Source organism: Diceros bicornis, chromosome 15 (genome assembly GCF_020826845.1).
Source record: "Diceros bicornis minor isolate mBicDic1 chromosome 15, mDicBic1.mat.cur, whole genome shotgun sequence".
Lineage (NCBI taxonomy): Eukaryota > Metazoa > Chordata > Mammalia > Perissodactyla > Rhinocerotidae > Diceros > Diceros bicornis.
In genome coordinates, this window is record NC_080754.1 from 51,857,797 (window position 1) to 51,883,282 (window position 25,486).

At 39.3% G+C, this 25,486-nt stretch overlaps 1 protein-coding gene across 2 annotated transcripts in view; it reads right to left on the bottom strand.

Annotated features, from left to right (window-relative positions):
• The window catches only part of SEC62 (SEC62 homolog, preprotein translocation factor), a 28,205-nt gene extending 12,582 nt beyond the window's left edge, over positions 1-15,623 (bottom strand). Inside the window, exons 1-3 of one of the 2 annotated variants that reach the window (XM_058556370.1) lie at positions 15,540-15,623; positions 7,027-7,135; positions 5,884-5,989 (exon numbers count right to left, since the gene is read on the bottom strand). In XM_058556370.1, coding sequence (XP_058412353.1) covers positions 5,884-5,989; positions 7,027-7,135; positions 15,540-15,575 — 251 coding nt within the window. In that variant the 5' untranslated portion in view covers positions 15,576-15,623. The remainder of the gene's footprint in view (positions 1-5,883; positions 5,990-7,026; positions 7,136-15,539) is intronic. The other variant, XM_058556369.1, reaches the window with a different exon arrangement.
• Positions 15,624-25,486: the final 9,863 nt, after the last annotated feature.

Sequence of the window (25,486 nt, forward strand, 5' to 3'; positions counted from 1 at the left end):
TTTTAACCATGTAATTTTGATATAAGAGATTATAGGTTTGGAATTATCCTTATGAAGCTTTTCTCCAGGTTCATTAAGAATAAATCAAGGCTCTGCTTTATTTAATGTTATCTCTCAAATTCAAGAGCAGACATAGAAAGAAGAAATTAAATATAACAATTTAAGAAATGTTAACAGATGAAAAATGTGCTCATGATTTGACTGATGAAATCATGTCTTCAGTTGTCTTTCTCAATGTTATTTTTTTCTCTCCATGTACTTCACTATTTAGCCTGCCACTACACTAAAAAATCTTCAGTTAAGTAATGAATAATTGAATATGCCAAGGTGAGACTCAGGACTCTAAAAACAACACAGTATATCAAATTGAAAACTGTACAATATATTCAGCAAAACAACACTATGTATTCCTTGTTTCACTAACTTCTCTCAATACACTGTTCTTCCCTCTACTTAGCAGGGTTTTTTTGTTTGTTTACATTCCTACGTCAGAGCTTTTATACTGGCTGTTCCTTTTGCCTGGAATGCTCTTCCTCCAAATAAGCATGTCCTTTGGGTTCACTCCCTCACTCCCTTCAAGCCTTCCCTCAAATGTTACCTTCTCAACTAGGCTTACTCTGTTTAAAATTATAAACCTATCCCCCATCCTCTCTCCTGTTTCCTGTTCTCCTATCCATAGCATTTATCTTCTAACTTAATAGACAATTTATGTTACGTCTGTTTGCCCCCCTCAACAGACTGTAAACTACTTAAGAGAGAGATTACTATTTTATTCATTTCTTTATCTGATGAGTTTAGAAGCTCATTAAAATTAAGTCAACCTTGTAGTAGTTCCTTTCTAATCTTATAATCCTACTCAAGAAATTCAGTTGCCTTTATCTTTGTCATCTAAAGGCCATCTTTCCAAATTTTATGTTCCAGTTTCACAGTTCCTGACATGTTCCTTCATTCCAGCCTTGATAATGTACAACTACCAAAACGTAACCTAGCAGCTAGGTCTCACTGCCACCATCTGTGCCTGTTAATGGTGACTCTCCACCTTCCTACCTCCACTGGTGCCTGCTCCAGCACATCACACCACTTGTTAACTAGATGCCTACTTCCTGCCCAATGACCACTTATTTCTGGTCATTATGTTGTGCCCTCTGTAGCACCTGTGTTTTGCCTGCCTAGCTGTGCTTCTTTCTTCTGCCCAATTAGGTCCACTCTATGAACATCTCCACAAAGCTAACTTCTAGGTCTCCTCATTCAGGTTTCTACTTGCTCAGAATATAATTAACTACTTATGAGTGGAAACAGAGATTTAAGTGAGAGTTAGCCCTGAGCTAACACCTGTTGCCAATCCTACTCTTTTTGTATGTGAGCTGCTGCCACAGCACGGCCACTGACAGACGAGTGGTGTAGGTCCGCGCCTGGGAACTGAACGTGGGCCACCAAAGCAGAGCGCACCGAACTTAACCACTAGGTCACCGGGGCTGGCATGAAAGAAACTGTTCTTAATAAAGAAATAAATAATTAATATTTAAGAGTAGTGGTGGGTATTTAAATATGAAGGAGGATTTTTAATTTTTACTCCAGAATGTCTTACAAAAATTTATAATGAACATATTCTAAATTTTTTTTGTTTGCTTCCATGATTTCCAGATTTTCTATCAGAAACATTTATTACCTGGAACATTCATTAATATGAAAACAAAAATACATCCTTTCATTGTGTGTTAACTGAAAACCAGCATTTTACATCGCAGTTCATATTATAGATCTTAATGCACTAAGAGTACATGTGTACACATACAGATAACTTGAGTATGCTCAAATGGTAATATGGTGTAACTTGGATTTTCTTCTGTATCATTTTCAAAGTTTTCTCAAACTTACTTTAGTGGAAAAAAATTGGTGTTTTTTTTTTTGCTGAGGAAGATTCACCCTGTGCTACAATCTGTTGCCAATCCTACTCTTTTTATATGTGAGCTGCTGCCACAGCATGGCCATAGACAGACAAGTGGTGTAGGTCCACACCCAGGAACCGAACCTGGGCCGCTAAAGCTGAGCATGCTGAACTTAACCACTAGGCAACCGGGGCTGGCCTGAAAAAAAATGTTCTTAATAAAGAAATAAATAATTAAAAAAAATAAACCACAGAACTTTAGGAGAAAAAAATCTTTCCCTTGATGAGTAGATACAGAAGGGCACAGAACCAGCAGGAATGTTCACTTCTGTCACCTTTCCTGCACAGCTGCCCCACCTCCATGACAGAAAAGTAGACTATTAACCAATCAAATTGCTGCTGAAAAGTTCACATCCTGGTAGATGAGTTCTAGTACCACCTCTACCATTTAACTAGCTGTGTGGTTTTGGGTAAGTTACTTAATCTTAGTTTATTTCTCAAATGGGGTATCTATCTCATAGGGGTTTCTAGGACTAACTGAGAAGCATATAGATTGTTCAGCTTGGTACCTGGCAGATAACGTATTCAATGTTAGTCATTATTATTGCTATAGCAAAATCTTGAATTTCATTTAATAGTTATCAAATATGTATATGGAATATACAGAGACACAAACACATTTGGTTTCACAAATCATTACATTATAGCATCATTCCACTCAGTAATAAGTAGAATCATTGATTTAATTCCTTGATAGGTCTTTAGAGAATGTCTACTTCACCTCACTCTATGCTTCGAAAAGCGAGATGACATTTACTATTGTAATAAAATCAGCGCCTCCATTTATTTAGCTTTAAACACATCGCACGGTACAAATCACTTACACAAGGCTGACATTTTCACAGAACTACTCACACTTCCCTGTCTCAGTATGTTCTGTGCCCTTTGCCAGGATCTCTCTAACAGACTAGAATATGTGCTTTGGAGGTAGGGATCAAGTCAACAGTCATCTTTGTATTCCTGGGGCCTGGCATATAATAGATATTTGATAAATATTTGTTCAATAAACAAATGGATTAAAAGCAGCTGTAAAAAGTTACTAAATTGCTTATATTTTTCCTCACTTCTTAATTTTTTTTTCAGGTTTAACACTCAATGCCAGACTTGTGTTCAGGACTTTCACCCCTGTGGCAACGATGACATTTTATTAAATGCCCACATTGTGTTAACTGCTGTGAAGTGACACAACAGTCCTACAATTGCCTTCAGATTTAGCTGGCCTGAAATTTAAAAAAATAACACATATGCAACAATTCTAAAATAGTTAAAGGCTAAACTGTATGATATTATCTTTATAAATTCTGTAGAAACAGATACAAAGATTAATGTGGGCTGGAGGACCTGAGGAATACTACATGGTAGAGATGAAACTGGAGGGATATTTATTGTGAGAGAAAGGCAGGATAGAGGGAGAACCATTTGGGGAAGGTGGCAGATTATGATCAAAGAAAGACCTGCGAGAGAGTGAGCATGGTGAATGAATGAGAATGAGAAGGACATTACTGGACCAGGCGATTGGAAACGCAAAGTCATATGGAGAGTTAGGATGGTGCTAGATGAAAGGCTAAAGAGTTCACACCTGAAATAGGCCATTAAGAGGCATAGAGCATATTAGAAAAGTTGTTTTGTCTATCACCCTACACTTTCCTGTTTTCTTTTGCTTTTCCTCAGACTCCCACAAGCCTACTTTAGAAAATAAGACTAGACAAGTGTCCACCTGTGGTTTTGTCTGTGGTCAGGCAGGAACCCGTGAGGGCTGGCCATCATGAGGCTGCTATGCTTGTACTACAAGCGGCTTTGAAGAATTTAGGTAGTTATGCTTCTCTACTTCTGCTTTAGTGCAGAAAGGACACAAACAACCTGGCATGAATGGACTATCATATACAACGAAAAGTAAGTGTATCTCTAGGATGTTCTCTTGCACTCAGGTCTTTTGAGCTTTTCATATAACAAGGTATCAAGGCTCCTAAGAGGCCAAGAAATGTGGATTAATACTGGCTGCTCCCCTCAGAGGTTTGGTGTCAGAGATTTAATATTCAAATAGTATTGACAGGGGCTGGCCCTGTGGCTTAGCGGCTAAGTGCGCGCGCTCTGCTACTGGCGGCCCGGGTTCAGATCCCGGGCGCGCACCAACGCACCGCTTGCCCGGCCAAGCTGAGGCCGCATTCCACATACAGCAACTAGAAGGATGTGCAACTATGACATACAACTATCTACTGCGGAGTAGGGGAGAAAAAGGGGGAAAAAAAGGAGGATTGGCAAATAGATGTTAGCTCAGGGCCGGTCTTCCTCAGCAAAAAGAGGAGGATTGGCATGGATGTTAGCTCAGGGCTGATCTTCCTCACAAAAAAACAAACACAAATAGTATTGACAGGTGAATCTTTCATCTTAATTTTTGCTTCATTAAATGCATCACCATTTTGTTCAAGGAGATAGTATAACATAGCAGTTATAAGCATGGACTACGGAGCCAGACTGTTGGATTTAGAATTCTGGCTCTGCCACTTACTAGCTGTGTGACCCTGGTTAAGTTACTTAACTTCTCTGTTCTTGCATTTATGGCATCTCTTAATCTTTAAACCATATATAAAAAATAAATCTATTTTGAGGCAGGCAGGGAAATTTACACTTTGGAGTTCTAAATACACAAATGACTGTAAAGGAAAATACCTACTGTACCACTGTTAGCTCATCCCTGCCTCAACAATGAAATTTTCATTGTTTCTGAAACGTCCCTTAGTGACTCTAGTTTTTGGCAATTAAGAATTTTAAGAAATATTTGATAATTCTTTAACTTCATAGCTTTAGAAATCAGGTTGTGAAAGAGTGATTTTCAGAGGGGTCTCATGTGGCTTATACTTTTTTTTTTTTGGTGAGGAAGATTAGCCCTGAGCTGTTGCCAATCCTCCTCTTTTTGCTGAGAAAGATTGGCCTTGGGCTAACACTGTGCCCATCTTCCTCTACTTTATATGTGGGACGCCTGACAAAGCCCAGCTTAATAAGCTGTACACAGGTCCACGCCCAGGATATGAACCTGTGAACTCTGGGCCACTGAAGTGGAGCACGAGAACTTATCCACTACCCCACTGGGCTGGCCCTTCATGTCGCTGATACTTTTAATGCCATTAAAGAATATATTAGTAAATGCTATCTGTACCACCCTACGACATACAAAACAATTTAAAATGGCAAATTCCCACTGATAAATTTTAGTGTCACAAAAACAAAATTTGGTTTATTAACATCTTAATAAATACGCTTAATTATTTAAGTAGTAAGCCAAGGGAAAAAAATGGAAACAAAAACCGGCATACTTCTTTCCAAGTAGAAAGTGATTTTCATATTATCACTCACCATTAAAAGTTTTTCCCAAAGGAGACGTACCTATTATGAACAACATGGATATTACTAAACTGTCTATACTTCATCTTGGAATCAAGAAAAGGTAGATGTTGCAGGTGCTTTGATTTTACAAGGAATGCATTAGCAATCACTAAACAAAATAGGGAAAGGAACGTGGCTAATGGCTCAACATGTAGGCACTAAAAAAAAAAAAACGCCGCACCAGGGACAATAGGTCTCTTAGGAATCCTTGCCAAAGTTTTGGAAAAGACTCTCTAACTGTTTGCTCCAGAAAAGAAAGAACCTTTTTGTTCACTGTAGTCACTGATATATGACTTTTATTGCTGATCTTTCAGTTCAGTCGGCCTGGCAAATGTACAAATGTAATAGAAGACAAATAAAAATGATAAAAATATGACAGTCTAACACCAAACAAATGCATTCCAGAGGTAATGAAGAAATCCAGCTTGCATGTAAAAGCTATGTTTGAGCTATGTTCTAATATCACTATGTTTAATGACAAAAATGGGTAAGGAGCTTCAGGAGTATTAAATTACTATTTACGTTATCCTTCACCAAGAAATAAACACTACCTGTTGCAGTAGTCAACCACAGACTCCCTTGTTGTAAATAAAGCTTCCTCTCCTTTCTTGGCCTTTGCCCACTTTGAATCCAAAAGGCAATCCACTGCTTTTGAAGCTAAAGAAGAAATTTATTATTTTAAATTTAGTATACATGAGAATTTATGTCTACCTAAATTATATTTTATAAGGCAAATTTTAACCTCCTGTCATCAGAAACTAAAACCAAGTACAACAGAAAACGTAGTCTGATATGATCATGATAAACACTTCCTCAAAACCTCAATTCGTGAAACATATCAATAAGCATCTTTTTTAAAAAAGTAATGCAGTGAAATAAACAGCATTCAAAAATACTAACTAACGCAAGATAAATGGGAAAATGTTCTGAACAAAAAAATTCAAAATGAATATAAATATCACCCTTAGCAAATAATCACAATTAAATGCAGGATAAACAAAACAAAAATCTTCCTCTCCCACAATAATAGAAATTCTGTCATCAAGCTTTACTGTAACCTACTGAGGCATAAGCTCTGTGAACAATCTACTGCAGTCACTAGAAGAAGCTAAATATATTGGGTCTGAAGAGAACAGCATGTTCATTTTTCTAAACTTGTAATGAATATCAAAACCATTAATCATAACACTAAAGAAAGAGAAGATAAAGGAATTTCTTCTCTATAATGGCAATTCAATCTTAATTGATGAGACAGGTAAACTCAACCACTATTTATAAGCCATAGGGCTCTATCATAGATGACAATAACTTATAATGAGGTTGTTTGGATTATGTGAAGAACCAAAGCTCCTAAGTTGTTTCCTACAGACTTGTTTCGCTCTGGATTCTACCCCCGAGTTTTACAAAAAGATTATCTTTAAGTTCATATACTATCTGAACAAAAGGTAGTATTAACACTGAAAACAAATCCTATTTAAAAAATTTCCAACAATGTTTTCACGAAGCATTTTCATCTTTTTATCATTGACATTTTCAATCACAAAAAGAAAGAATAGGATAATCAATTGCCATATGCCCATCACCCAACTTCACCAATCACACTTGGAAAGCACTTTTTAAATGTCTACATATCCCAAATTTGGGTATCTTTATAAGATATGTACACTAATATAATTATACTGATGTAATCCTACCAATAAAATAATCAACCCGGTGACCCATCATATTGGTGGACTTCGTTGGACAGTTGAATCGAAGATATTTGGCTACAGCCTTCTCTTCTTTAGATGGTTCACCAACTTCCTGCAAAGTAAGAAGAGTAATTTACTAGAATCATTTACTTGAGAAATTCATGCACTGAATTTACAGATCTGTTCTGCAAATCTTTTTAAGAGGAGTATACGCCTTTCTTTCAAGCTTTCTCTAGAGCAGACCAGGTAATGTACACAAAACACAGAAAGGAGATTTTTTTAAATTATATGTTTTTCAAATACAAGTTGATAGGGCCAAAACCTGTCTGCCTCTTAGCCCTAGCTAAAAGGTATTTATTTTGAGTTGTTTTTCCAGTATGGTAACTACTTCGTTCACCTATACTCCTGCCTGGTCTCTTTTTATACGCCACAAACCAATAATTTAAACGATTAAGAGGCTGCCAATAATGAGTGCCCGAATGTCAAGGTAAGTAGACACAGGTGCCATAAATAAATGTTAAATAACAGCCAAAGCTATGTACCCTGAACAACAGACCATAGGGGGAGTTCTCAAATTAACCAAAGATAGATAGCTGTCTGTCCCGGTGTGGCAGCCATAAGAACTACTATCTGAGATACTGAAGATCTGTATTCCCTTCCCTCTCCTCTGTGGTTGCAGATCCAGATACTGTCTAGGACTCCTTTCTCATCTTGTCTTTCTTCTCTTCTTCCTTAGCAGGGGTAAAGCAAAAATAAAAATGCAATACACAGATAAATTACAATCTCACTTGAAGAACTGATTAATGGAAGTACACAGACAAAGAGTTTCGGAAAGGCTGCTTTAATCCTTCCCTGTTTTCTTTCTTCCATTCCTTTCTCCAATTTTTTTTATTACTTTCTTCATTCTTTATCATTCCCCATCTTCCTTTTATTTCCTTACATTCTGAACTACTTCTTTAATTTCACAATTCCTCCTGTGTACTTATTCTCCCCATCCATATATTGAAAGAAATGAAGGCAGTCTACATTTGTATACATCTTATATACATGCTTTTAGAAGCTGTCTTATTGTATAAGCTATTGAAACAAAAGTACTGTCTTCAATTACATGTTTAAGCACAATACATAGAACACTCAAGCAATACTTCCAGCAATATATAATCTAAATGGGAACGATTTCAGGAAGGGCTGTTTCTTAAAGTGCCAAATAATAGTAAAGAATTATCTGCCAAGAATGTAGGATGCTGAGAACAATTAATGCCCAAGACAGTTATGTTTCAGGCAAGACATTCTAACAGCACAAAATAGAAAAAAGTAATCTACCTACATCACCTGTCTTAATGTCAGTTTTCCCACAAATTTCAGATGTCTGAATTCAGTTACATTTGATGAAAATAAGGAACAATTAACAAACCAAGGTTTCAGCTTTAGTTTTATCCTGAAAAGGAGTAATTTGTTAGATGAAGCAAAAGCCTGTGCTTTGGTGATTGAGTCACCCGGCAGCTACTTCTCATATTTCTTCCTTTGCATTTCCCAACTTCTCTACTTCCAGTAGCCCAATTAACTGTGTGTGATTCTTATACTCTGCTACGACCTCATTTGTGGGTTATTATTTGTGGCAATAAAAATTAAAAGCCCAAATCATTCAATCCAAATGAAGACTACAGTAAAAACCAAATATTCATATGAATAAGAAACCTTTAGGAGGCCGGCCCCATGGCGTAGCGGTTAACTTGGGTGTGCTCCGCTTCGGTGGCCTGGGTTCGCAGGTTCAGATACCAGGCGCGGACCTAACACCACTCGTCAGCCATGCTGTGGCAGTGACACACACACAGAATAGAGGAAGGCTGGCACAGATGTTAGCTCAAGACTAATCTTCCTCAAGCAAAAAAAAAAGAGGAAGATTGGCAACGGATGTTAGCTCACGGCGAATGCTCTTCAGCAAAAAAACAAAAAAAACAAAAAGAAAACCTTTAATTTTATATATAAAAATATGTATCACAGAAAAATAGAATCTTCAAAAACTGCAAATTCAAAATTTAACATTCCAAGTTCACTAACACCTACAAGGTTCATAATGATTTAATTTGGGGCCTAGCCACAAAACAGACTTTCTGATACACTAAAAGGTGAAAATCCTATATTTCAATTTTTGAAATCACACTAAAATATATTAATATATGTTAGTATCATATGTTAAATGATAATATTTAACTGCATTTCTAGGAGCCTCATCTATTAGTAAATAATATCCTATGTATTTGTGGTACAGCCAAAGTAGTAATACTACAAATAATTGAAAATAATGAGATACTCTAATTGGTTACAGAAACCAATTCTATTTTATAATCGCATTCATATATGCTCAACTTTTTTCCTCATTTGATACATCTGTTGTCAATTTAAAGGTTTCTCTAATTAACTGATAATGTGTTACTGGAATATGTTTGATTAAAAATGATTGTGGGGGGGGAGTCTGAATAAACATAAATCATTCAAATACATACTTACTGAGTGTTTACCCTATAATCATCTTTGGGTACTACAGTCAATACCAAAAATTTGTAAGGCATGATACCTACACTTTGTTAAAACTATCCAAAACAACAATTGTTATTTCCCAAAATGAGTGGCAGAAAAAATATTTTGTACACAAAGGAGTGGCATTATCAGTGTGGAAGAGAACAGCTATAAAAGATCTCTTGGAAGAAGCAGCTGGATTTTGAAAAATGAACAAGTTTGGGGTAAACTCAACGAACAGCATAAACACTGTGGCTGAGAATGAGTACAAAATTTGGCTCCAGCAGAGACAAGTTAGGAAGCATTGTGAGGTTAAGTATGTACAAGTAGAACAGGGCTAACGAGTCTTCAAGGCAGTTTGAGAAATTTCAACTTTACTGTGTAAGTAACAGAAAGACCATTAGTAGTTTTTGAACAGAAGAACATAATTAGAAAAAATGACTTAGACACATTATTTTGGTGCCTGTGTGTACAATGAATTGGGAAAAAAACACCCAAGGCACTAAATTAGTATTCAAGTAAGATGTGATGTGATACTGGATTAGGGATGGGAAGGAACTGAGGATATTTGAAACATTTCAAATGTAGAACAGATAGGACTCAATGATAAAGGATGAATGAAATGGCTAAGTAAAAGACGTCAGATTTCTAATTTGATCAACTGAAAGGATAGTTTTTTAATAACAGAAATTTGGGAGGAAGGTGATTCTGGGGAAAAAACAATCATATAAACTTTAGGCATGACAATCTACACCCATACTAACACTCAATTAAACCATTTTACTAAACACATGCAGAAATGTACTAATCTACTGATTGTTGACAGAGGCATCACATGTAAAATCTGATATCAGGATACACAAGAAACTGGAAAGTCCATTCTAGTATTATATAATAGGAAATCTGATACTACATGAATCCATAACATTTTTAAACCTCACTTTAACAATTAACTTCAAGTTTACCAAACTCTTTTGCACAACTGCAAAATAGACTCAAGTAATGTATTTTCGTTCCTTTCCCCTCCTTAGTAAAGGCACTACTAAGCAACAATGAACAGAAGAGACCCAAAAACATGGACTTGGATAAATCTCTCCCAATTACACATAGAGTTACTTATCCATTGATACTTCCTTAAAGTATCAGTAACTTCCCTGGAAATTGTGACTAGAAAAGTAGTGAATTCTTGCAAGACACTGGTCTAACAGAATTGATATCTTCCTTGTTACTTCTTGAAGTTCAAATCCTTCAAAAGTTTCTATTTTCCTTTGTGAAATATTATGAAATGTTCATTATACCACATATAAGTTTATAAGTTGTACATATTGTAGACTGTCTTTAACAAAAAGTACAGAATTTTTGCCATCTGCTGGGCCTTTGAAGCCAGAAAGAAAGACTGCCATGGAACAGTACCAAGAGAACATGACCACAGGAAGCTAGTTATACAGAAGATCCTGCCATCGAGTCTTCACTCTCACTGCTCCCCTGCTGTAGCCTAAAGAGAGGATAAAACAGTCTTTCTCTTCCTGTTTATACATTAGACTTTAATACCTCCCCTTTGTTTCCTTTGATGTGAACAAATCTTCAGAATATTTTCATAACTTTTCTAGAAACCTTCTAACAAAAAGTGAAGGCCTTTTGTAAACAGCATCACACACTAATAAAGAGAAACCAGCTCCTCAACTCTCAAGGAAGAGAACTTGATAGGTCAATGAATGGGCTCAAGTGTCTTAGAATGAGTAAGTGAAGAGCCAATAAGGTTTGAGGCTGGACTGCCATCTTTCGACCCAAATACCAAGATGCTGGCTGCCACAAGTCACAACCCCAAAAAAAGTACATAAATTGAAAGTTTGGTTAGGACACTCTTTTTAAATTATTTAACAAATACTATTTTTACTTTAGAATACATCAACACTCAAATACTATCATGAAATAGGTGTTACCATTTCTAATTATATGTTATTTTACTCAGTACTTAAGACAATCTTTCCGAGAAAAAATATTAGATCAAGAGTCAGTAAGCCATGGACAATTTTACAGAATTTCTGATTTAGAAGAATTTTTTTAAATTGCTATAGTCAATAGAAATAAGCTTAGTTGATTTGCTGAGTGAACTGAGCAAAAAAGAAAAAGGTTAGTTTACAAATTATGAATTCGTATCTTCATACAAGCAGTATAAAATATTTGTGAAAATGTAAACAAGTCAGCTAAATAAAATCTGAAACCTGGAGGGAACCTTAGATAAATCATTTGCTTAAAGTCACACAGCATGTTACTAATAAAGCTTGACAAAAGTCTCTGTATTTTGACTAGGGCAGTGCCCTGCTGTAACACCGTCCTGCTTCAGTCCTATTGTAAGTCCTCCATTAAGCCTCTGGGGGCAGTTTTCAGACTTAGGACTGGCTTCCTGGGTTCTTAGGACTGGCTTCCTGGGTTCCTTCTCTTTTCTTCAAAAGAATCCCAGAGAGTCAGACTGTACAGTCACAAACTTTCTCTTTTCTTCCCTTTTCTGAAATTAAGCATGTAGGCCCATGATATATCAGGGTTTTATTGTCAAGGAGACAGATGGGTCCAACAAAATTAACTGAGATGCAGGTTATAAAAGTTCTAAGAATTAGTAAGCTATTTAAATGTTCCAAAACTCAACTGGATACTTTACACATAAGCAGAATACTAAATGGGATGATTCTGTCTTTAGTAGGGACAAGTTATGTTATGTCTTTATGTTACACAATTTAATATAAAGATTTCAGGATTAAAGCATTAGGACAATTTATTTTTATTTTATCAATGGTGAAGTGGAAAGAACATTCAACTGAGAATTAGAAGACTTGGTCTAAATCTGGTTTTACCATCCTGATGAGTGACCCTGGGTCAAGTCACATAACCTCACTGAACCTCAGTTTACCTGTGAAATGAGGGTGATGGCTTAGATCAGTAAGTTTTATATCTAGTAATACTTTTAGATCTAGGTCCTAAAAGTAGCTTAAAGGACCACGGGGTGTGGGCATGATGATAGTGGGGTACTGAGGGGATAGCGCTTTGGGCCCACCACCCTGTCTTTACATAAGAACAGCATTTGTGCAAAAAGATTCCAAACAAACCCTACTATTTGAAAATTCTTTTCAATTCTAAAATTTCATGATTCCAGGATTCTAAAGCAACCTTCCTAGTAAGTAGCACTTTGTTAACCTATAAGCACTTACTGTATGTTCTTAAAATTTTAGATAATTGCATTTCTTAAAGTTATTTATTTTCAAATGTTTCATTAATTTGGATTGAGATCATTCTCATTTGAGAATCTCAATCATTAAAATTTCCCAAAATAATGTCAATGAACACGTAGCTCACTTCTGGTTTTCAGTGACCCGTAAGGTGAGTCCAAGAAGGAAATGTGACGCAATAGTCCTCTTGTCTCCAACTTGGATGGGATACCAGAATCTGAAATTACACTACACTAGAAAAAGCAAACGAATTAGCTATTTTTTTAAACCCTTAAACTTGTTTGTATCAACCATTTCCCCCAATGTACAAATTACAATTCGGGGTCACTTGAATCTATTAAACATAAAAATCTTTTCTAAACATGAAACATCAAGGAACAAACAACAGGAAACTCAGTTGATATTACAGACCTTTTTGCCCAAAAGTCTTACAATAGAATCTTTTCTGTAACTTAAACTCTGAACTTTGTCATTACATTTGATCTTTTTGTTTAAAATGATGCCAATATTATAGTTTCTGATTCTCGGGGGGGGGGGGAACACAAGGAATTTTATAAGATATTGTATAGTTTTATTAATTTGTTAAGACTGTATAATAGTACTCCAAGCAGCTCTCCCAAGATCTCTACAACATTCTAGCACAACTACATAAAAAACTTCAAGGATGGGAAAAATAAGTGTTATTTCTTTTCTTTTTTTTTTTTTTATTGACGTACAATTGACTTGATTTCATTTAGCAGTATGCCAGGTTGATTTTTAACAATGGATCCTCACATATTTATTTGTTCCTCAAATAAGCAATAGTAAGTAAATGGCTATACTTACAGAACTCACAGTCTAATGGTTTATTTACTGAATAGATAGCTGTTAATCTTTCTTCAGCATATCAGAGTGCTTAACAAAAACCAAAACAAATCATCCCAAACCCTTCATCCTTGGGGAGGGGGGAAGAGAAAGGAGTTATGTGCCAAGAACTCTTTTAAAACCTTTAATAACAGGTCATCGACTCACCTATTTTTCAAAACAACCTTACAACTCTATCAGGTTCGTTCTTTCTTTTTTTTTTTTTTGAGGTCAATATCCCTTCTTACAGATTTGGAAATTGAGGTAAAAAGTTAAGTAACTTGCCCAAAGTTACACAGCTAATAATTAGTGAAACAGGGTACAAACAGGCACAATCTGGCTCAAATTTTAGCTCCCAGCCACTACCACTACTATACAGCTTCTTAATCTACCTTTCTCTTTAATATAAGATCACAACTGAAACAAGAGCAGCTATTCAAAAAATCAATCAGGATCATCTTTACGACAATATTAAAGAGCAGCTGAAATTGTAAAAACACTGTGTATTAAGGGGCATAAAATGTACTGCACATGTAAATAAGTGTACATTAAGTATAATTTGACCAGTAACTTTAATATAAATTCTAATAAAAGTATTACACATTCACACTTGTAACACTACATTTTGAAAGACTAGGAAAAGTACAACTAGAAACTTCTTCCATAATAACCTTAAGCCCTGGTTTTAGGACCTGTCTGACTTTGGGGGAATTTGTCTCTTTCTTATCCCCTTCTGTACTCTGCTAGTTAACTACCTGCTTATTTCTGCCCAGTTCCAAAATTCCAAATTTACTGATCACTGGCATCTTCTTTTGTAGTAGTTCAAAGTTTTCAGGAGAATTTTAACTTGCATAGCACAAATCACCTGTGGTGTAAGCCAACTTAAGTGATGAATGTTTTTTTAAATGGAGAAATAAAACATTAGATAGAAAAAGTCATTCTAGGCAGTGAAATAGTAAGGAACAGAAAGACAATGAGAAGTGTAACAATTTGTGATTATTATATTAACTTACAACATGTTATCAATTTATGGTGACATATGGAGGTTTCTAGGCACATGAGCTGAGGAGACAACGGACTAATCAACATCCCGAGTTTAAGATGTTCCACATATTTAACCCTCGTGGCAAAGAGCAAGAACAACAGGGGAAACTGTAGGGCAGAAATGCATAGATATGACATGCATGTGGAATGAGGGAGGGATGTTATGTAGGTTATAAGGATGACACAGTGGCACAGGAAAGGTTTCTGGGCGCGACCAGCTCGTTGCAGTACCAACACGGTTGTGTTTATTTACACTTGTAGCCTGAAAGAAAGCCAGAAAGCTCCAAGTGGACTATGAAGTTAATAACACCGAGGACACAGGAGAGTACACGCAGCTGAACATCTGGACAGGCAGATCGCTGCCTGGGCCCCCGGGGCAGCTGACCAGACCCAGGTTACTCCCCCTCCTACGGTCCTATTTGCGCACAAAGAACCGGCTGCTTTAGGTCAGTCCTCCGCCTCCTTCTACCCTAATTACCATAGCCTTAATTTCGGGATCGCTAAGGCGACAGGATGGGGTCGAGAAGGGAGGGAGGAGCCCGGGGAGGTCGGAGTCTGCGCTGGGGAGGAGGCTGACCTCCCAGCGGAGGCGCCGGCCGGAGCGGCCACAGGAACCCCAGGCCGGCGTCCGCGCATCCGCGGCGGCTTCCGAGCGCGGCGCCTCTTGCCTTCCGCCGCTGCCCCACCACCTCCGCCTCGATCTCCGCCTCGGCCAACACCGCCCCCCCTCAGGCCCCTCACAACGACGCAGCCTGCAGCCGGAGCCTCGCGGCGGAACCCCACCCCGCCTCGCCCTCGGTTTCGTTCGCCCTTCCAGGGGCCTTTCTCCCCTTCTTCCACTCCTGAGCGCCCTGAAGCCCCTACCCCAGAGCTCGGCTTTACTACCTGGATCCGCTTCTTGTGTCGCCTGCGTTCCGCCATGTTGGCCGCTCCGCCCGCTTCCCTCTGACGTGGAGCGAGGAGGGGGCGGTGGAAACCTCGCGAGAGCGCGCCGCGGGCCCGTTATGTAACCTGGCGGCTAGCGCCCGGGACGGGGGCTGCTGCCGAGAGGCTGGGGGCCGCTGGGTCCTGGGGGCCTTGGCGGCGCCTTCTCTGCCCTCTTCGCTCGGCTCCGTTTGTTGCGGTAACTGGAAATCGCTGGGACCAGAAGGATGTTGAGAAGTGGATCAGAGAGCAGGAGGGCTGGAAAGAGTCCTTCGTTCTGAAACCTGACTGAGCATCTGAATCACCTGGGAAGCTACTAAAATACAGATTCCCGGCCCCACCCCCCTCAGGGTTAGTACCTTTGCGGTGGGGTCTTTCCTAGAGGGATTTACTGAGATCTACGGAACTCTAGACGTCCCTAACTGTGGCACTTCCAATATTCTCAACGAGCCTCGCCCACTTCCCACGTGTAAATTCTTTTAACCCCATTTAAAAGATGAGAAAACCGAGATAACTGAGGGGCAGAGATACGAACTGATTTATCTAAGGTCCCACAGTTGGTAAAGGGCAGAGCCGAGATCTGGGCCAATTATCTTTTTCCACACAATGAACCGGGTAGTACGGCTCATCTAAAACAAACTTCGGCTTCTCCATTCCAGTTTTCACATTGCTTCTCCAAACTCACCTTTAGAATCCGAGAGTCCGAGAGAACCCAAGGAAGTACAAGCAACTAGTAAGATGAGTAGGAGAAAGGTTCCAAGAAGTTGGGCGTGAAGAAGACTGCAGGCTACTTCAAGGAATTGCTATTATAACTATTGTTATTTTAGAGCCACCTAGGACAAAGAGAATGGGCTTAAATTGCTAGTAAGTGTTTAGATAGGAAGTCCCATGACTTTATAGAGATTTTAAAGCATTTTTAATTGTGGAAAATACAGAAAAATAAGATGAAGAAAATAGGGCCGGCCCCATGGCTTAGAGGTTAAGTGCTTGCGCTCCGCTGCTGGCGGCCAGGGTTGGGATCCCAGGCGCACACCGACGCACCACCTCTCTGGCCATGCCAAGGCCGCATCCCACATACAGCAACTAGAAGGATGTGCAGCTATGACATACAACTATCAACTGGGGCTTTGGGGGAAAAAATAAATAAATAAAATTAAAGCTGGATAGCTCTTTAAAAAAAAAAAAGATGAAGAAAATAAAATTTTGTAATTCTACCACCCAGAGATGTTATCAGTTTATTGTCTAGTACTTAGTCCTACTTTGTATGTATATGTGTGTATAAATATGTATATATATTTGTATTTATATATTTTCCCCTTACCCAAATTGAGATCATACTGCATATGCTATATGGTAGCCTTTTTTTCACTTAATGCTTATGTCGTAAGCATTATTATATCATTAAAAGACTCTTCAAGTTTTCAATATTATATATGTAACCTAATAGCAATTAAATATGTAATTAAGGCAACTCGTGGCAACTTGATGCCTAATCTTTTATAAAATAAGATAATGAAAGTTCTTTTTGGGGCTATGCAATTCTGCACTCCAGGGACAGGATCAGCAAGCCATTTAGCTCCTTTCCCCTCTATAATCTATAATTAGGGGGTGTCTGGTCAGAAGGAGGGTGAGAAAAAAGTGATAATTCTTACCAATTAACCTAAAACATAATATAGAATATGAAATATCTTTATTTCCTCAGTCCCTCTCCCTGTCCAAAATGATGGATCTGTTTTGTACTGTTTTATTTGGAGAACACTGGATTCTTTTCATAGGAGATCTGGTCAATAAATGAAAATATTATTGCATTTAATAGATACTGCCTGCTAGATGCAAAATGTTAGGCTAGGACTATGATGGGGAACAAAAATCTTTTGTGGACAATGACTCCCTCTCAAGCTCCTGCCCTACCACCTTTTTTCTCAGAAGAGCTTTAATTTACTGTATCCATGTTCTCACTGACAATCACTCCTTAGACTACAACAATTTGGTTTCTACCTCCACTGTTCATTAATAATTCTGGTCAAATCCAATAGCTTCTTTTCAGCTAGCATTTTATTCAGCGTATGACAATATTGACCATTCACTTCTTGATTTATTGTCCTTTGGCATTTATGATATCAGTTCTTCCTTCTGATTTCTCTTTGGTTCCTCTCTCTTTGCCCAGCTCTTGAATGTTCCTGGCCGCCATGCTTTCATGCTCAGCTTCTTCCCTTCTCTTTGCATTATGCAATCTGAGAATTCTCATTCATGCTTTCAGCTTAAATCCAAAATATAGCATAAAAGTTATTTCCAGCTGTCCTCTGAATATCTCCACTGAATGTCCAACTAGAATTACCATTTCCCCAACAAAACCTGCCCCTTTTACTGTATTTTAAAACTGATAACTGCATCATTGTTCACTCAGTCACTCATGCTAGAAATCTTGGAGGTATCCCAACCATGCCTCTCTGCCAGTCACCAATCTGATTGATTCTACAACTGAGATGTTTGGAATTCTTCCCTTCCTCATCATTCCTACTGCCATTGCTTTGATCAGGTCTTTATCATTCCTACCCGAACTATTGTTGCAAGAGCCTGCTAATAGTTGTCCCCAGCTCTACCCTCCCTACACTGCAGACTGTCTTCTACTCCCTTGTTTACTTCCACCCCATGGCTCCCCAATTGTGTACAGCAGCGTTAATGATGGCTGATGTTCACACACATATAAGTCAAGTGTCAAATTTCTCTGTCTTCCTTCCGTTTAATATTTATACAAAAATAGCTCAAACACTCTTCCCAGCACCCCATTTATATCATTGGTGGTGGTTGTGGGGAGTTTCTCCTAGCCACTTCTTGCTCTGATTTTGCTTTGAATTTGCAGTCTCACTCCTGACATTTGACTGTTACTTTCCCGAATGAGGAGCATTTCCCCCTTCTTTTCTTTTGCCAAAGCAAAACTTCACTTTGCCCCTGGGCTCTGTCACTTTTTCTTTCTAGGGCTCCCTCTGAAACCCAGATTCTCCTGCGATACGGAGGAGAGAAATTAAAGTCTTCACTTTTTACTGGATTCCTTAGGGCATATAAATTTAAAAACTCATTACCATGCTCTGCTAAACAAAGGGTTCTTCAATCTGGAGCCCCTCTCTGGAGGACTGATGAATAGGTGGGGACTTGAAAAATTCCGTTTCCTGGGGCCTACCATCCCAGTAAGTGGAAGGGAATAGTAGACAGAAATGTATTCCCATTAATCAGACTTATGCAAACTGGAAACTGGTACATTCAGTTTTTTTTGTTTTAAATAACATTTTTTCTGGGTCCATTTTATTTTATTTATTTATTTATTTTTTGCTGAAGAAGATTCTCCCTGAGCTAACATCTGTTGCCAGTCTTCCTGTTTTTGTATGTGAGCCACAGCCACTGACAGGTGAGTGGTGTGGGTCCATGCCCAGGAACCGAGCCTAGGCTGCTGAAGTGGAGCATGCCAAACTTAACCACTACGCCACCAGGGCTGGCCCCATTTTGTATATTTGTTTATATAAACAAATATATGTGACTAAATCAAAAAGAAAAAATTACAGGGAAGTATAGCAAATCATGGCCCGGCTGTTTTTGGAAATGGTTTTTATAAAAGCATTTAAAAATATGTAGTTAAAGCTGTGATCGCAAAGAAAAATAAATAAATTTAATATAAATGTATTTAATGTAAAATTAAATACAGGATTCCTAATTTTATTTGAAAATTGATTTAATATTTTAAAATGAGTTGATTCTTTAGACTTCCACTCAAGAAATAGCATAAATAAGACAATTGAGTATGTATCATTGAAAAACAAGCATGGATATTTTGTTTTGAAAAAGAAAATTTTTTAGCATGCTAAAATTTTTAGCTTAAAAATATTAAATATTTTTATGTTTAACATAGTATAAAAATCACTTTGTCTTTTTAACTGAAAGGGTAGTTGTTTTGTCATTTCAAACAGAAATGTTAGCAGTATCATTCTCATTCACATACCGGGTACTCAGGGTTTCCTTATCTTTGCCTTGGCGCAGGAACAGTTTCAGTTTTGTGTGATACGGCTATGGAACCATCAGCCCCTGAGGCTGTGAAAGCCTAGTTGAGTTTACCAGAATGGCAAATAATGGCCATGAGTGACTCATGGGCACATGTGAGATTCCTGAGGATTCTAGAAAACTTCCAGAAATAGGGACACTGTTAAAAACTGGGCCTCCTACATATAGTTGAGCAAGTGGGAGTGAGGTACTACTGAGATTTAGATATTATATCAACTGGGCTTTATTTGTACCTATTAAGACAGTGAGACACCAAGATTCTACAGTTAAAACAATAATTTGTCCTCGCCTACTTGGTCTCCAGAGCACACACGTTAGTTATTTTCAACCTGTAAAACAAGCAGATCTTCATGAAATGTCTTCCTGTTGCAAATGAGTAATAAAAATTGCTTCCTCCTCATTCAGATCTTTTTCTTCCATATGACTGTAACTGTGCTAATCGAAAATCCAGATGATGAACTTTAAAAAGTTCATGAATAACCCAGAGGCAATTATGGCTACTATGCAGCTGAGTGCCCATCTACCAGAAAAATCTTATGTGAGGGGAATCATGCACAGTCATGACTGAAAACCTTAGAGCTGTTAGCCTTTGTCTTCTAGGAGCTTGGAGGATTCAAGAGGCAAAGTAAAGAATCTGAGGGAATGTGTTCCAAAGGAACATGGGATTTGCTATTTTGTGAGCATGCTGGGTGTCTTCTATTTGCCTTTCTAGATCCCCTCTCCACCCTCCTCCATTACTTTGTGATCCAGAGGCTACATGAGTGGTCTCCCTCCTCCTCTGACTTCGGGTTAGATTCAGCAGATGGAGAGCGCTGACAGGAGATCGGAGGGTGGGAGGAGAGCTCAAGTTATTTACTCTGCTGGTTTGCTTCCCTGCTGGGAGGCGGTGGTCTGGCTATGTCCTTGCTTGAAGATCACAGCTCTTGGTAGGTGGCCCTCTCTGTTCAGATCTCTCAGTTGGGGTTCTGGAAACAATTCCCTCCCCTTGGCCCTTCAGGTTGAGGCATGGAGTAGGCTCCCGCTGCTACTGTGTCCACAGGCAAAGAGCTTTCTAGGAAGAAGAGTATCAGGAGAAGCTGGTTGGAGTGTGCAGTCACATGTAGTTACTCAGAGTTAGCGAGATTCTCAGCCAAATCCCAGGACAAGGGGAGCTGGATGCACATCGGCTCCCGGACTCCCCGCCTCATGAGGGACAGGACCCACTGGGAGCTGAGGCCACGCTGGATGCTGGTGGGCTGGATGGATGAAGGAAACGCTCGGGTCAGTTCTCTCCTCTTCCAGGAGTAGAGACTGAACAGGTAACTCCAGCAGGCATTTTTGCTGCTTCCTAGAGGAGAAGTATTACAAACGAAAACTATGCTGATATTTTTCGCCTATCAGACCAGCAAAGATCAAAAGTTTAGATAAAACTGTGTTGAAGAGAGTGTGGGGCAGCAGGCACTCATTCATTGCTGGCAACAGTGTCATATTTTGTTACATTAAAAAAAGTGTAATATGTAATACATTAAAACAAGTGTAATACGTTAACAATTGCATAAAAAGGGGGTAAAAAAAGAATACATAGACATTTTTGTTTGTTATGGGAGGGCAGTTAGTGGCTGGAGGACAGGATTGGAGCTGAGGTTTTTCACTGTATACCTTCTTGAGCCATGTGACCACACGCACTAATTTTTTTTAGCTATAAAATTTAAATTTAGAAAACAAAAGAAGTAGGAGGAGCAGCAGAGACTGCAGCTGAAGACAGAAGGCTGCTGTACTAGCCAAGGTGGAAGCAGCGTTGTCTCCCTGCCACCGTAGGAGCAGGAGGGCCCAGGTGGTGAGCGGACATCCCATTTGGCGGCCACAGGAGTGATAACCCGGTCAGCAAGGCCCAGCCTAGACCCCAGGAATCCAAGACAACACTTCCAACCAGGCCCAGCACAGTGGTGCTACAAGCATAGCGGCAAAATGTCCAAAGCTAGACAAAATAAGTAAGAATTGAGTGCATTTCACCCATATTAGGAATGAACAAACCTGTTCTGATTGATCATTTGGAAAAAGCAGACACTGTGGAGGTGGGGAGCTCCAAAGCTTTGGTACCCTGGAGTGGGCAAACTTCCAGGAGCTGGGTTTCCCAAGCATGGTTCCTTCTGCTCCCCCTCAATCATGCTTAACCTACCTTCTGCCTAGGCAGGGTGAAGAGGCACGTGCAGGAAGGAGACCTCAGCATAACCCAGATCATCTTGGAAACATCTCATTTCTTAAACGCTCTCAAGGAGTTGGTATGGGGTTTAAAAACGGCTCTGAGCTTGATGGGAAGGAAGGGGTAGGCAGTGATGGTTCATACTCCCTTTCTGCCCAGACACTTGAGTTACGGATCATTTTCCTGTCTCAACCTGTTTTAATACTAGGATTTCTTTTGCTTCGGTTGTTAAGTTCCCTTATCAAACAGAATTCATCATTCACAGATCAGTGAAGAGCTGTTCTCCACTTGTAACCTTGGAAATGGGGGATATAGGGCCGGCCCCGTGGCTTGGCGGTTAAGTGCGTGTGCTCTGATGCTGGCGGCCCTGGTTCGGATCCCGGGCGCGCACAGACGCGCCGTTTCTCTGGCCATGCTGAGGCCGCGTCCCGCATGCGGCGGCTGGAAGGATGTGCAGCTGTGATGTACAACTTTGGGGGAAAAATAAATAAATGAAATGGGGGATATATTTCAGAAACGACACAACAAAGTGTGAAGCCGTGAAACAAGAAAGGGAGCCTCAGACAGAATTACAACAATCATCTGAGAATATGAGAATTAATAAAAGCCACACGTAGAGAGATGGTTTTATTATTTTCTGTTTTTCTTTGTTGGTTTTCATGCGTTCAACTTTCCCAACTCAGCTGCAGAAAGTGTTTATAGGCATGAAAAACACGTTGGCTAGATTTCCTACAAGACTTTCAGTTTTTAGAAAACAAACAAACCAAACCAGATTTTGTCATACGAGCACCTCAAAGCATAGTTCATGGCACCTTGCATCACTAAAAAAATAAAATAAATATTTACATACATGTATGGATAGGTAGATAGATATATACCATAGACTACTAACTGCTGGGGATCCTACAGGTCATAGGTCAATGCCTTCATTTCACAGATTAGAAGAGGGAGGCTTCAAGAAGTAAAATGAGAAAAAAAATGACCGGGTTGGAATTCAAACTTAGATGTCCTAGCTCCAAGTTAAAGGCTCCTTCACTTGTGAAGCACTCCTTTTAAAGAGGGGTTTTCTGGTGGAGTCAGTAAATACTGTACTTTCCTGATGGTTTCAGGTAAGTCTCAATACATGGTATTCCTTTGGCAGGCACAGGGGAACAGAGTGTAGCCACCGCTATATTATCTCCAGCAGCATATGAGAAAAAGTAGCTGGTGTGGACATTCAATTATTGATCCTTTTACTGAATACCTACTCATGCAGGACTATGTTAGGGTCTGTGAGGAGTCAAAGATAAATAAAATTAATGATGTGTAAAGGTACTCAAAATAATATTTACAATAAGATCCCAGAGAGAGAGGAGAGAAGGAGTGAGCGAGATTTGACTATGCACCAAAATGTTTACAATGGTCATTTCTTTTTTCTTTTCTTTTTTGGTGAGGAAGATTGGCCCTGGGCTAACATCCGTGCCCATCTTCCTCTATTTTATATGTGGGACGCCTGCCACAGCATGGCTTGATACACAGTGTGTAGGTCTGCACCTGGGATCTGAACCCTGGGCTGCGGAAGCGGAGCTCATGGCCTTAACCATTATGCCACTGGGCTTGCCCCCATTGTCATTTCTTTTCTTTCTTTTTTTTTTTTTTTGTGAGGAAGATCAGCCCTGAGCTAACATCTGCCAATCCTCCTCTTTTTGCTGAGAAAGACTGGCCCTGGGCCGACATCCGTGCCCATCTTCCTCCACTCTACATGGGACGCCACCACAGCATGGCTTGACAAGTGATGCGTCGGTGTGTGCCGGGATCCGAACCGTTGAACCCTGGGCCGCCACAGCAGAGTGTGCACACTTAACTCCTTGCCCCACAGGGCTGGCCTCGCCCCATGGTCATTTTTTTAGTGGGGGAATTAAGGGCTACTTCCTCCCACCTCCTTTTTTTTTTGTTGTTAATCCTAAATTTCTACATTCTGTGTAATAAATATGCATTGTGTTTGGAATAAGAAAAAAAGTTATTTTTAATTTAAAAAATTGACTAAGGCATGCTGTGTGGGTTGTTCAGAGAGCCAAGTGAGCTATGCTCAGCTGTCCCTGAGCCCAAGGCCAAAGTGTCGTTGGTGGTCTCCAGTCTCCCCCAAAGCTGTGGCTTCTAGAAAGCTCTGGCTGGATGAGAGCACGGAGGAGGACGGGATTGCTCCTGTATTCAGGTGGCCCTAACTTACCCCATCTGCCTCCTCTAGGCAGTGAGCACTTTGAGCTAATTCTCATGGTCACCTTACTCTCTTGCTTGTTACACCTGTCCATGCTAAATGAGGGACGAGCTGCTGTCATGGGATAGCATGGAACAACAGAGACACACTCATCCGTTACCCTAGGAAGAGATAAATGAGAGAGTCAAAAACATTTAAAAAATCTTTTTCTAACTTAGAAAGTGTGAAAGATGATTTTTTTTTGAGGGAAAGTCAGCTGTGTTAAATCTCATAAAAGTGTTTCAGTTTAATGGGGCAATTGTCCATTGTTCATGGGGAAAAACAATTCAAAGTACTTGAAACAATGGGAAACTTTTAAGCACACTTTATCTTGTTTTTTAACTTTGATATTATAGTGTCATTAGAAACATTGTGTACATAGTGAAAGTCTTTAAATTTCAAAAAATCAAAACTGTTGTATGTTTTGCTGTCTTTGGTTACTATAAATCATTTACTGGTAGTGCCCTTGGTCTTCCTCAGTCTCTATTATACGAATTCGGCAGGTGGAGCCAGCAAGCATCTGGGAACAGACAGGTACAGCAGTTGCTATACCATCTCCGGCATCACATGAAAGAAGAGCTAGTTTGGACTTTCCATCATCCATCAATTTACTGAACACCCACTCTGTAAGGATTGTGTTAGATACTCTAAGGAGTAAAAGATGAAAAAAGTTAATGATGTGCAAAGATGTAAATGATGAACCAATTGTTCATTTTCCCTTTAGGTTCCATCTACTTCTGTGGAGTTAGTTTTTGCTTTTGGCCTCTGAAGCTCTCATTTATTTATCTCAAACGTTAACAGAGTGCTAAGATAGGATTCAGAACGACTGGGCCAGGAAACCACTTTCCTCATTCTTTGGTGTTCTTAACAGCAAAACGGAGCAAGAAAACTTCCTCTCATCCCTCCTGCACACAGATTTAATTATATTATAATCAAGGTAACAATTTGATTAATAAAGTCCCTTCCAGTTCTAATAGCCTTGATGCCATCATTTGAGTCACCGCAGGAGCCTGAAGCCAGATATCTATATTTTTCAGTTACATGATTCAATAAATTCCATTGATGATTTAAATCCATTTGAGTTGGGTTTTCTAATAGTGTGTGTGTGAGTCAGGATCCTGGCAGGACACAAATGGCACATTTGAACAAGGTTATTGGGGAGGATTTATGAAGGACCGTTTACACTGGTGTGGCTGGGGTTAAGGGACCAACAAGAACTAGCAACAGCCAAGAATCTTCTCATCCCTAGGCCTGAAAAAACAAGGGGAGGGGCTGGTTTCCCAGAATCCAGAACTTAGGAAGAGCCACAGCTGTAGCTGCTGGAGAGGGCTACCTGACAGGAGCTGCGGCCTTCATGAGGAAAGCAGCCTTGCAGGGAAGGAACCCAAGGAATAAATACTCTGACCTCTCTTTCCTACCACTCCTTGCTCTCCTGTT